This window comes from Phodopus roborovskii, unplaced genomic scaffold, assembly GCF_943737965.1.
Source record: "Phodopus roborovskii unplaced genomic scaffold, PHOROB, whole genome shotgun sequence".
Classification (NCBI taxonomy): Eukaryota; Metazoa; Chordata; class Mammalia; order Rodentia; family Cricetidae; genus Phodopus; species Phodopus roborovskii.
The window spans coordinates 15,867,182-15,879,521 of NW_026126418.1; the positions used below are offsets into that span (position 1 = coordinate 15,867,182).

The following is a 12,340-nucleotide window of genomic DNA, read 5'->3' on the forward strand; positions in this document are numbered from 1 at the left end:
GTCCGACTCATTGCTTCCCCCAAATGGGGGTGGGTTGGACATATTGGTTCCGCTTTTCCAGGTACTGGAAACTAGCGAACCTCAAGAATCCTAGGTTTGTATCGTTCTCGGACAGACTTTTGTCTGACCAGTACTTCTGAACTCCCAGTCCTGTGGTACAATGATGCCTAACCATTGAGATTGTTTCTTTTTTCCTTCTTTTGGAAGTCAAGGACTATTTCCGAGAGGACCCGGGACAAAAACGCTCGCTTCCGGCGGAGGGGTAGTGGCGGGAGCTCTCTGATCCAGTATGAAGGAAGCCGAGGATGTGCTCTTGAGGAAGACACTGCCGCTCCGTGAGTGATCCGTGATGTTTGCGACCCTCAGCCCTGAACTAGATGGCCCCAGCGTTTTCTAGTCAACGCCTCCTCCATCCTACATCCCTTTTTATCTCTAGCCTGGGATTCTGCCCCCGTGCCTTCCAAAGCTCTGGGGTTTAAGAGCTTAGACTTCCAACTTTTCAGGGGCTGGGGTTGAGCCTTGCTTATCCCTTGAACTCCTAAGGCATAGCAGACCTTGCACTTTCCTCCTGCATCTTTCCCCAACCCCACGCCCTCGTGGGCCGCTCCTTCATTGCCTTCCCCGTCTCCCTGCAGCCCCCAAGCCGAGCCTGGGCCAGGACTCAGGATGGAGCCCTTTTGGAAAAGGCTTTGCTCGGGGCCTCAAAGATTTCCCGCCTGGTATGAGCCCTGCCATACTTGCTCTAAAGACTCTTCCCCAGGGCTTGGCCGTGGGCCCCTCAAGCGCCAGGAAACAGCACTTGGGGGTCTGGTGTGTCGGAGAGCCCCTGCAGCTTGGACTGCATTGGGGACCTCTGGAGGTGGACTCCGTCTTGGAGAAGAAGGGCCAGGGAGTGAAGTCACCACACCAGGAGGTATCGAAGAATAGAACGTCTCCTGTCTTAAAGTTTGGGGGAGGTTCATGCATTTCCTGACAGCTCTTCCAGTTCGTTAGAAGCAATGTATTTAAAGCTATGGGAAGTCGTTTTTGTCCCTTAACTACAGGACTGTCTTACCTTACCTAAGCTGCAGTAACTAAGGAGAGCAGATGCAAAAAGTTGTGAGCTGAATACCTAGGATGTCAGAAGCTGGGTTACCTAGATCAGTTACCAAGATAAGATTTGAACATCATCAACTAGTTAGCAAAATTGCTTGTAAAAGAAAGCAATGGCTGTTACAAAGATCATTTGGAAGACTGGAGGAAAGGATGCAAGTAAAGGATGCATAGTAAGGATTGTTTAAAATAATTGTTGTTTTCTGCTGAGACTGATGGTGCACTCAGGCAGAGGCAAGTGGAAGTCTGTGAGTTTGAAGCCAGCCTGGTTTACAGAGTGAGTTCCAGAACAACCAAGGCTACACAGAGAAATCCTGTCTCGAAAAACAAACCAACAACAACAACAAAAAGAGTTTCATATTAGAGTTAGCCCAGAAATGTTGCAGCCAGACTTGATTTTATTTTGTTTTACTACTTGTGAAACACCCCCCCCACCCCCGCTGCTTCCAAAGGCAGTTGAAAAGGGCTTTCATTGTTTTATACCAGGACCTGTCACTCGGCCTGTGGGGAGGCATATGTACCTGGAAGCAAAGTTCAGCTTGGATCAGGTAACTTATACAAGTGTGCATACAGACTATACTTAACTGGGATGGAACCTGAAGCCAATTCTAGTTGCCTGCCCAGGGGTCTTTTCCAATATGTTCTTCCAAAGATGTGGCTGGGGGTCAGGAGAACATGGGAAGAAGGCCCGTTGAGCCAGCTCTTGCTCTTATTTTGCAGTTTGGTGCAGCAAACTAGGCTGCAGAGTGATGGAAATGTGTCCTTGGTTTGGATCAATGAGGAGCTTCACCTGCAGGTATACCAGACTGTGCTGCCAGGCTCTGAGTTGCTGCTGTGCTCACAGTATCCCTCCAAGAGCCTGAGTGTCATGCAGCCCAGGCTAGCAGAAGAAGCAGCTATAGTAGTGGTGGCAAAGGAGGAGTCTGCTCTACAGGAAGAAGTAGCCTCCCCCCAAGAGCATGCAGCAGACTATTGTACAGGTATGTGCCCAAAGAACACTTGTTCAAGGTCGTGTTGGCCACATAAGATTGAGGCCTTCTGGGCTACATGTGACCCTGTCTCAAAACAAACAACCAACGGCGTCTCTGTAAAAGCTGGTTGTGGGGGCTGGAGAGAGATGGCTCAGTGGTTAAGAGTACTGGCCATTCTGGCTGCTCTTCCAAAGGACTCAGAATCCACATGGCAGTTCACAGCTGTCTGTAACTCCAGTTCCAGGGGACCCAACACTCTTCACCGTAGGCATACACACAGACAAATTATCAAGCACATAAAATAAAAATAAATATTTTAAAAATGAATAGTAAACTGGGTGTGGTAATCTGTTCCTATAATCCCAACACTCAGGCAGAAAGATCATGAGTTAGAGGTCAGCCCAGGTTACACGGGAAACTTCAACTCAGAACAACAGCAGCATATACTGAAAAGTAAATGAAAATGACAAATACATGAATAAACATTTTTCTTAAGAGGCAAATAAGCTCATGACCTAAGGCTGGGCATTGTGGCATACACATAATGTCAGGATTTAGGACACTGATACAGGAGGATTACCATGAGTTTGAGGCAGCCTAGATGATAAAACAGAAACTGTTGTAGGGTATCATCATACAACAACCAGAACTGTTAAAGTAAAAAATAGTGATTATTTCCAGGCATTGGTGGTGTGTGCCTTTATTCCAGCACTGGGAGGCAGAAGCAGGCCTCAAAAGCACCCCCTGCCCCCCAAAAAAAGAAAAAGAAAAAATGTTTCCTAGAATTATATGATTATATTGATGAAGATAGGAAACTGTACAAAATTTTTCATTTGTTTGTTTGTTTCTTGGCATTGTTATACATTTAAAAACTTTAAATTTCTAATGGCTGTTTTGGTTTTTATGGTGGGAGGATATTGAGACAGGGTTTCTCTGTGTAGCCCTGGCTGTCCTGGAACTGGCTCTGTAGACCAAGCTTAGACCAAGCTGGCCTTGAACTCGGAGACCCACCTGGTTCTGCCCCCCAAAACTGGGATTAAAGTGTGTGCCACCACCACCTGGCCATTCTTAGGACATTTTTATTTCAGGTGCATGGGTATTTTGCCTTAGTTTGTGTACTACATTGTGCAGTACTTGAGGAGTCCATAAGAGGGCGCTGGATCCCACTAGAACTAGTTGTTAGCCACCATGTGGGTGATGAGACTTGAACACTAGTCCCCTTCAACAGCAGTGTTCTTAATTGCTGGACCATCCCTCCAGCCCCATCTTGCCGTCTCTTTTTCCCCAGTCCTAGTACCCTCCATCTTCCCAAACAGTACTCCTTCTCATTTTGTGTCTTATCCCCAGATTTGGGGCAGGGTTTTTCATTTTACAAATGAACTCAGCCCGGGAGATGTGAGAATCCAATCCCATGAGTATCTCCTGAGAAGAAGGCCGTTACTCTGGAGTGGCCTTACTCTAGGGATTAACAAGGTGGCCACTTTGATGTGCTTCCCCAGAAGTATGTGAGACTGGACAGGAAAAAAAAGTATAGCTCTTCCCAGGGAAGATACATATGTGGTTTTCCACTGAAGAATAGGTGCCTTGCAAGAAAAAGCATGGAGTATAACTCCCCAGTAATACTCTCTGCTACCAAGCTTGGCTTACCCTCACACCCCACCTTTTTCCTCAGATCCTGGTCATGATTTACCCCATAGTATTCAAGAAGAAAATACGATGGGTTCTGGACCTGTGACCCAAACCCAGAATCAACCTTTCAAGGAAAGCCAACCCCTTGGCCTGCTGCTTCCAGATGACAGCATGGATAAGGACTTCCTGCCACAGTTACTACCCGAACCTCAGGGCAACTCAGCTGCCCAGAAGAGTGCAGAGAGCAATCAAGCCAGTTTATTAACTCCCAGAGGGACCCAGGTGCAAACCTGCCCAGCCAAGAAGTTACATGTCCCCAGCAATGAGTGCCTGTCTACAGTAAAGATCTCAGAGCCCAGAACCCAGCTCCCTAACCCTCCTCACCCAGAAGAAAGCTCAAAGCAGGGGCGACGATACCAGTGTGGGGAGTGTGGCAAGGCATTCCTGCAGCTGTGCCACCTCAAGAAACATGCATTTGTTCACAAAGACCACAAGCCCTTCCTGTGCACTGAGTGTGGCAAGAGTTACAGCTCCGAGGAAAGCTTCAAAGCCCACATGCTGGGCCACCGAGGGGTGAGGCCCTTCCCTTGCTCACAGTGTGACAAGGCTTATGGTACCCGCAGAGACCTCAGAGAGCATCAGGTGGTCCATTCAGGTGCCCGGCCCTTTGTGTGTGAGCAGTGTGGCAAAGCCTTTGCTCGACGACCTTCCCTGCGGCTACACCGAAAGACACACCAGATGCCAGATGCCCCTTCCATGTGCCCGTGCCCAGTGTGTGGGCGGCACCTTGCCACCCAGGGTTCACTGCGGAACCACATGAGGCTCCACACTGGGGAAAAGCCATTCCTGTGCCCACACTGTGACCGAGCATTCCGCCAGCGGGGCAGCCTCCGAGGGCACTTGAGGCTGCACACAGGGGAGCGCCCTTATCGATGTCCACATTGTGCGAATACTTTCCCCCAGCTTCCAGAGCTTCGGCGCCATCTCATCTCTCACACTGGTGAGGCCTACCTGTGCCCTGTGTGTGGGAAGGCCCTCAGAGACCCACATACACTTCGTGCTCATGAGCGCCTACACTCGGGGGATAGGCCCTTTCTGTGCCGCCAGTGTGGCCGAGCTTACACGCTGGCTACCAAGTTGCGCCGCCACCTCAAGTCCCACATGACAGACAAGCCCTACCGATGCCCTGTCTGTGGCATGGGCTATGGCTTCCCTCAAAGCCTCAAGCGGCACCAGCTCAGTCACCAGCATGGGGTTTCCTCCAGCCCTTCTCTGCCTCCCACTGCCTCTGAACCCACCATGGTGCTCCTACAAAGTGAGCCAAAATTGCTGGACACATGCAGCCAGCAGGAAGTGCCCCCAAATGGGGATATTGTGGAGGTCACCATCTCTGAGAACCAGGGAAAGTGCTTTGTGGTACCCAAGGAGCCGGCCCTCAGCCCGAACCTTGTGCATTTAATACATAAGGATGTGAGCCTTAGTGGCTGGGCTGAGGTGGTAGAGGTAGAAGCAGGCACCTGACACCTTCACTGTGTCCACCCCCACCCCTGCAAGAGCTCTCCATAAAGACTGTCAGATTATGTCTGTGTCATTCTCTTTGGGTCTCCTGATAGGTGTAGGAACCAACTTGACTGGCTCTTAGAGTTGGGAAAGCTCACTTGTTAATCCACCGGTCATGTGTCTTCTGTAGTTCAGGCTTTAGTTAATTTTGGGTGCTTTTAGCCGCATCTAGAGCAATGGTTCTCAAACTGGATCCTGACCCCTTTCACAGTGGTTGACTAATACTATTAGAAACACATACTTAAATTCCAGTTCAAACTAGCAAATTTACAGTTATGAAGTAGTAATGAAAATGTATGGTTGGGGCTCACCACAACACATTAAAGAGTTGAAATGCTAGGAAGATTGACAACCACTGGTCTAAAGGTTGTGAAAGCCGAATAATGTGGGTAATGGGTTGGGTGGATTGTGTGCATCCATAAGCTTGGCCCACAGGGAAGGTAAGAGGAGTTACATGGTTTGCATTGGCTGTGAGTCTTGACATGTGAGATGCTGGGGATGGAACAAACAAGTAGCTAGGTGCGGTACACAGCTTGAATCCCAGCACTCAAGCAAGACAGGATTGCTGCAAGCTTGAGGTCATTGTGGACTGTGTAAAGGGACCTGTCTCAAAGAGGGACAGAGAAGAAGTAATGACCTTTCCAGATTGTGATTCGATGAGCTGTGGATGTGTCAGAAGTTACTGGGGAGGCTGGGTATAGTAGCTCACACCTGGCATCCCTGTCATTGGAAACACAAACTGGAGACCCACCTGGCCCCACTTTAGAAAAAAATCATTAGATAGGAGTTCAGAGGGACATGTTAGTTATGTGATGTGTGATGTGGTCTGGGTGCTACCCAGGGCCTCCCCAAGGACGACAAGAGCACACCTTGAAGGAGGGCCAGGCTTTGTGGGAGCATAACCATGTTGTAAGTAGTTTTTTGTTTTGTTTTTAACAAATAAAGAAGTAGAGGCTTTAAATATTCTGCCCACAGCTTCAAAGTTACCTGTGGGCAGAGCTTGAAGTCTGCCTATTCTACTTGATGCTGTAGATAGTCTCCCAGCATCAATACTATGCTATCTTGGCTCACCCCGGTTTAGTGGGTGAGTGGATATTCAAGCAGGGATGGGGGTGTAATTCCAGAGGTGATCAGAAGACTTCTCTAGTGAAGTGACAAGCAGAGTGAGTAGCAGTGGGTAATGGGAGCCTGCTAGAAGAGCTAGGTGCTAGGAGAGGAAAGAGGGCAGAAGCCAGTGTTGCCACCTAAGAACAAGGTGCAGAGGGACCAAGGTGGACCAGGGGTGGTTGTGGGTGATTCGTACAATTACTGTGATTGGTTTAGTAAAGAACTGAAAGGCCAATAGCTAGGCTGACTTCTGGGCAGAGGGAGAGGAAGTAGGAGAGATTAATCTAGGCCCTCGGGACTCCAAGACGTGGAACAATGTGGACACACAGAATGGGATAATGGTAAAAAAACTATAAGGCAAAATGTAGATTAATAGGACCAGTTTAAGGTATAAGTACTAGTTAAGAACAAGCCTAAGCTATAGTCTGAGCTTTCATAATAAGTCTCATGGGGTAGTAGTGACTCATGTCTTTAATTCCAACACTTAGGAGGCAGAGGCAGGCAGATCTCTGAGTTTGAGACCAGCCTGGTCTACAGATAGGCTCCAAAGCTACACAGAGAAACCCTGTCTCAAAAAAAAGTCTCCATGTCATTTGTGAGCTGGCTGGCAGGACTAGCTAGGGTTAGGGTTAGGGACTAGCTACAGATGGTGAAGACAGAGGTGTAGGCAGAAGTGAGTGAGAGTTTTGGGTGGATACGTCCTCTGGGAGGCACAAGTGATGGAACTGAGAGACAGTTACCGAAGGAGCAGTTATGAGTTAGGTTTCCTGAGACTCATCCCACATTTCTCATATGTGGTGAGGTAGGCTTTGAGAGCTATGAGAAACAAGCAGTTTGGGAAAGGTGCCAGGTCACTTAGCAAATAGGCAGCCTTGGAAGCTCTGAGAGCAATGAGGAGGCCTAGAAATGGCCACAGTCATGAGGTCAGTCAAAGCAGAGCAAGGACTGATTGCAGGCTTCTGATGTCCGGCCTAGTGTTCCTGCAACTCACATGAATGGCAATGTCCTTGGAAAGACTGATCGTTAGTGTTGGTTTTGACTTGAGACAGGATGTGTGTGTGGCTGGTGCCTGGAACTCACTATAGTCCAGGTTAGCCTTGAATTTATAACAATCTTGCCTTAGCTTTCCCTCACCAGGTGTTGAGAATGTAGTTATAAGCCATACGGCTGTCAAGTGATTCTTAATAATTTGATGTATAGAGCCAAACAAGCTGGGTGGCGGTGGCACATGCCTTTAATCCAGCACTTGGAAGGCAGAGGCAAGCGGATCTGAGTTCAAGGCCAGCCTGGTCTACAGAGTAAATTATAGGGCATCCAAGGCTACACAGAGAAACCCTGTCCTGAAACTCCCATCCCCACACAAAAGAACCAACTGTGATTGGCAAAAAAAGAAAAGAAAAGAAATCAGTGAAATGATTCCTAATATTCTGCTATACTCCTAGGTTGGAGCTAGCTTTGCTATACTCAGATTGGTACCTAGCTCAGTCGTCATCAGAGAGTCTTCATCTGGCAACTAATGGAAACAGATGCAGACCCACAGCCAAAATTAGGCATAGTTAAGGGAATCCTGAATAAGAGGGGTAGGAAAGATTGTATGAGCCAGAGTAGCCAAGGACACTACAAGAAAAACCACAGAAACAACTAAGCCACGTTCACAGGGCTCACAGACTGAACTGACAACCAGGTAGCCTCCATGGGACTGACTAGGCCCTCTGCATATATGTTACTGTAGTGAGTCTCTGTCCCACCATCCAGCTCCCAGATCATGACATGAAGACTTATTAATTAAGAAAGCTCAGCCAATAGCTTAGGCTTGTCCTATTTGGCTCTTATAACTTAAATTAACCCATTTTTATTTATCTACATGTTGCCACTTGACTCATGGGTTTTATATCTCCTCCTGTATGTCTGTTCCCTGTGACCACTGGTGACTCCTTTTTCCCAGCATCCTCTGTGCCTGGAAATCCTGCCTAGCTATTGACCATTCCGCCTTTTATTAAGCCAGAGTGACACATCTTCACAGTGTACAAAAAGATTATTCCACAACATGATACAGTTGTGTAGCTTAGTCTTCTTGTGGGACTCCCTAACGGTGCAAGCATAGGCTGTCCCTGATTCTTGTGCTGGCTTTTGGGACCCTTATCCTCATTCTGGGTTGCCTCATCCAGCCTTCAACTTGATATGCCATGTTTGGTTGATGTCCTTAGGAGGCCTGCTCTTCTCTGAATAGAAGTGGAGGAGGACTGAATGGGGGAGCCAGAGGGGAGGTGGGAGGGTGATTGGAAGGAGAGGAAGAAGGGGAAACCCAATAGTGGTTGGGTTGAAATAAATAAAAATAACTTGGTGTATACTGTATGTATATACTGAAATGGAATGTTTCTTGCCATAAGACAAATTCTCTGAAAATGATGCTGGAACCTTTTTATAGATTCAAGCTGTGGAATCCCCTCCCCCTATAACTTGGGAGGCTAAAATGGGAGGAGAATTAAGAATTTAATCCTCATTTGATCTACATGCTCTAAGAGGGGGAAATTCTACAACAATAAATATGAAACCCATTTAGAGACATTTGATTTCACAGAGCCTTCTGACCAAAGAAGAGCCTGGTCATGAGACAGTGTGGGGCTCTGTGCTTCTTTTCTCCTCTCATATTTATTAATATTTGGGGGAAAGGTCCACACATGCTGCTGTATGCCTGTGGAGGTCAGAGGACGCCTGGAGCCCTCCTTTTACTTTTATGAGGGTGCTGGGAATCGAACACAGGTGTTTCACCTGCTGAACCATCTGCCAGGCCTTTAAAAGTTTTCTTGTTTAGATTTTTGTTTTTTATTTTATGAATGTGTATGTTTTACCTGCAAGTATGTGCGTGTAGTTGCTGTGTGTCTAGTGCCTATAGATGTCAGAAGAGAGTGTCAGAGCCCCTGGAAACAGGTGGTTGTGAGGTGGGTGCTGGGAACTGAACCAAGGTCCTCTGCAAGAACAACAAATGTTCTTAATTGCAGAGCCTAACACTTTAAAAAATGACTTATGTCTTAAGTGTTTTAGATGAAGTGTTACTGTGTGCCCGTGTGTGCATGATGTGTGCCATCAGGCTTGTGCTGTTAGTTTTAGTTATCAACTTGACGCCATCTATAGAGAATCTCTGTGGGGGATTGTCTAGAGAAAGTTGAGGGGAGGTTATCCTGGTTGAGATGGGAAGGCCTGCCCACTGTAGGCAGCATCGTTCCATAGATGGGACCCCTAACTGTGTGAGAGTAGATAAAGGTGTGCACTGACCCATTGTTCCCGACCATGGATGCGGTGTGGCCAGCTGTGTCAAGCTCCTGATGTGTGACTGCACCCAGTGACAGGTGACCTGAAGCTATGAGCCAAACAAACCCTTTGTCTCCTAAGTTGCTTTTGTCAGGATGCTTTATCATAGCATAGCAACTGAAAGGAAACCGAAGCACCTGGCAAGTGCCTTTACCTGTTGAGCCACCTCACTGGCCCCTTTTTGTTCTTTATTTCCTATTTCAGCAAGGTCTCACTATGCAACTGAGGAGGAAAGACTCCAACCTCTGTCTCCGAATGCAGGTAGTCACTCCATGCCCAGCTTATAAGGTGACATCTTTTTACTTATTCACTAAACAACACCCCCTGAAAGGGTAGGAGAAAGAATTGGTGCAATGTCATTAGTTAACAGGGGATAGAAGTTAACACCACAATGACACACACGTACCCATTCATTAAAATGCTTCCTATAAAATGAAAAGCATTGCTAAGGATACAGACAGCTAGAACCCTCAAACCTCGGGAGTGTAAACTAGTACAATCGTTTGGAACAGATGTTTGTTGTAGTTACTTAATAAATATTATGCCTACTTTGTGCCCAGAAAGTCCCATCCCCTGGGCATTTACCCAACAGAAGTGAGTTACACAAAAACATGTATGTGCTGGGCAGCGGTGGTACTTGCCTTTTATACAAGCACTCTGGTGGATCTCTGTGAGTTCAAGGCCAACCTGGTCTATCAAGTGAGTAGCAGGACAGCTAGGGCAGTTACACAAAGAAACCTGTCTAAAACAACAAAATAAAACAAGACCATGTCTTCAAGAATACTCCTAGGGGGTCAGTGAGATGACACGAGGCAATTTGCTGTGCCAGCTTGACCTGAGTTGATCCCTGGGAATCCACAATGGAAAGAGAGCTGAGACTTATTTAGAAGCTACCCACTGACTTTCACATGAACACAATGGCATGTGCTCATATGTTTTCATACACACACACACACACACACACACACACACACACACATAATCAAATCAATTACAAAAGAATAACTACTCATAGTGCCCCAAAACTATAAGCTCATTCAAATGCTCATTAATAGGTAAATTATAAAAAATAAAGCTAGGTGTGGTGGCACACATGATTGCCTTGGGTTCAAGGTCAGCTCCAGCTACACAGCGAGACTTTGTCTCAAAAACAAATAAACAAAAAACCCACCTCAGCACCTACAGTAGGGACAGATAAGTTAAATATACAATATCTGTGCAAAGACCTGCACATGTGATGAGCACACCATGGATGGACACAGAACCATGTGTGAGCTGGGGGAGAAGACACAAAGTGTTCAAAGGTAGACAAAGCTGGTGTATGTCAGGGTGGTGGGCACTAGAGAGGGCAGCTTCAGCAGATAGCAACAAACCTTTGGGGGCTGGTCAGATGGGGTGCATGTGAAATATGGAATTAAATGATTATGATTTGTAAACATTATGCAAGCCTTATTTTAAAAGGCATATATGATAATAGAGTTACCCATTTATTGGTGAGGAAAGGACCATCTGTCAAACTTGACCTCCTGTGTTCAGTCCCTGAGATGCACAAGATGGAAGGAGAGAGCTGACCTCCACACGTGCAGTGGGGAATGTGCACACACAAATAAATATATGTGATTTATTTTGTAAGAGGCATGTGTTTGTTTCTGTAAGACAGGGTCTCTCTATGCAATCCTGACTGTCCTGGAGCTTTCGATGTAGACCAGGTTTGCCTCAAAATCATAGAGATCCTCTTGCCTCTGTCTCCCCAGTGCAGGGGTTAAAGGTGTGCATACGTTTTTGAAAGTTATATTTTTAGCTGGGCAGCAGTGGTGACTCACGCCTTTAATTCCAGCCCTTGAGAGGCAGAGGCAGGTGGATCTCTCTGAGTTCCAGGATAGATTGGTCTACGATTGAGTTCCAGGGAAGCCAAGTCTGTTAACACAGAGAAACCTTGTCTCAAAGGGGGGAAAAAATGTGTCTGGAGAGATGGCCCAGTGGTGAAGAGCACACACTGCTCTTTCAGAGACCCAATTTTGACTCCCAGCACCCACATTGGGTGGCTCATGGCTGCCTATAACTCCAGTCCCGAGGACATGGCTGGGTACCAGCACTCACATGCATATATCACACACAGAGATACCCATATACAAAGTTAAAAATAATACATTTTAAAAAGGAAAGCTATACACTTGGGAGGCAGAGGCAGGTGGATATCTGGTGTACAGAGCAAGTTCCAGAACAGCTTCCAAAGCCACAGAGAAACCTGTCTCAAAAGCAAACAAACAAATAAAAGACAGTAGAACAAATAAAGAGAAAAAAAACCCAAAAAACAAAAAACAAAAAAAAAATAAACACAAAAAGGAAAGCTATAATATATATGGTGTGTGTGTGTGCTATGTATGAAAATACATAGGAAGTAAGCCACCCAGGAATTAAGATGATTGGCTGACTGTGCCCCTGCGAGTTTCTCTCCAGACTGTACATGACCCCAAACAGCTAGCCCTGGTGAAGTCAAGGGCCCCTTAATTCCCAGGTGTACATGCTCTTTGTCCCTCTGTTCTATTTAGACCCAGGACTAATATTTACCTTGTAAACAGGAAATGGGGGAGGGTGGGAAGCCAGTCCAGAGCTGTTGTGTAGAATTGGAAACCTCCAGAGGCTGGCCCAGTGCAGACAGGTTGGAT

The 12,340-nt window shown here is 46.8% G+C and overlaps 1 protein-coding gene across 1 annotated transcript; it reads left to right on the forward strand.

Annotated features, from left to right (window-relative positions):
- Nucleotides 1–205: 205 nt before the first annotated feature.
- On the forward strand, nt 206–5,263 carry Znf408 (zinc finger protein 408). Its single transcript, XM_051184197.1, has 5 exons — nt 206–335; nt 636–913; nt 1,579–1,640; nt 1,813–2,072; nt 3,736–5,263. Exons 1-5 carry the CDS (start codon nt 290–292, stop codon nt 5,211–5,213), a joined length of 2,124 nt encoding a protein of 707 aa, XP_051040154.1. The 5' UTR covers nt 206–289; the 3' UTR covers nt 5,214–5,263.
- The last annotated feature ends 7,077 nt before the right edge of the window (nt 5,264–12,340 follow it).

Bases quoted from the DNA above. Each gene is read 5' to 3' on its own strand.
- Znf408 (XM_051184197.1), top strand. From the start codon at position 290: ATGAAGGAAGCCGAGGATGTGCTCTTGAGGAAGACACTGCCGCTCC. The intron at 336-635 runs GTGAGTGATCCG...GTCTCCCTGCAG, and splicing joins GAGGAAGACACTGCCGCTCC to CCCCCAAGCCGAGCCTGGGC. The intron at 2,073-3,735 runs GTATGTGCCCAA...CTTTTTCCTCAG, and splicing joins TGCAGCAGACTATTGTACAG to ATCCTGGTCATGATTTACCC.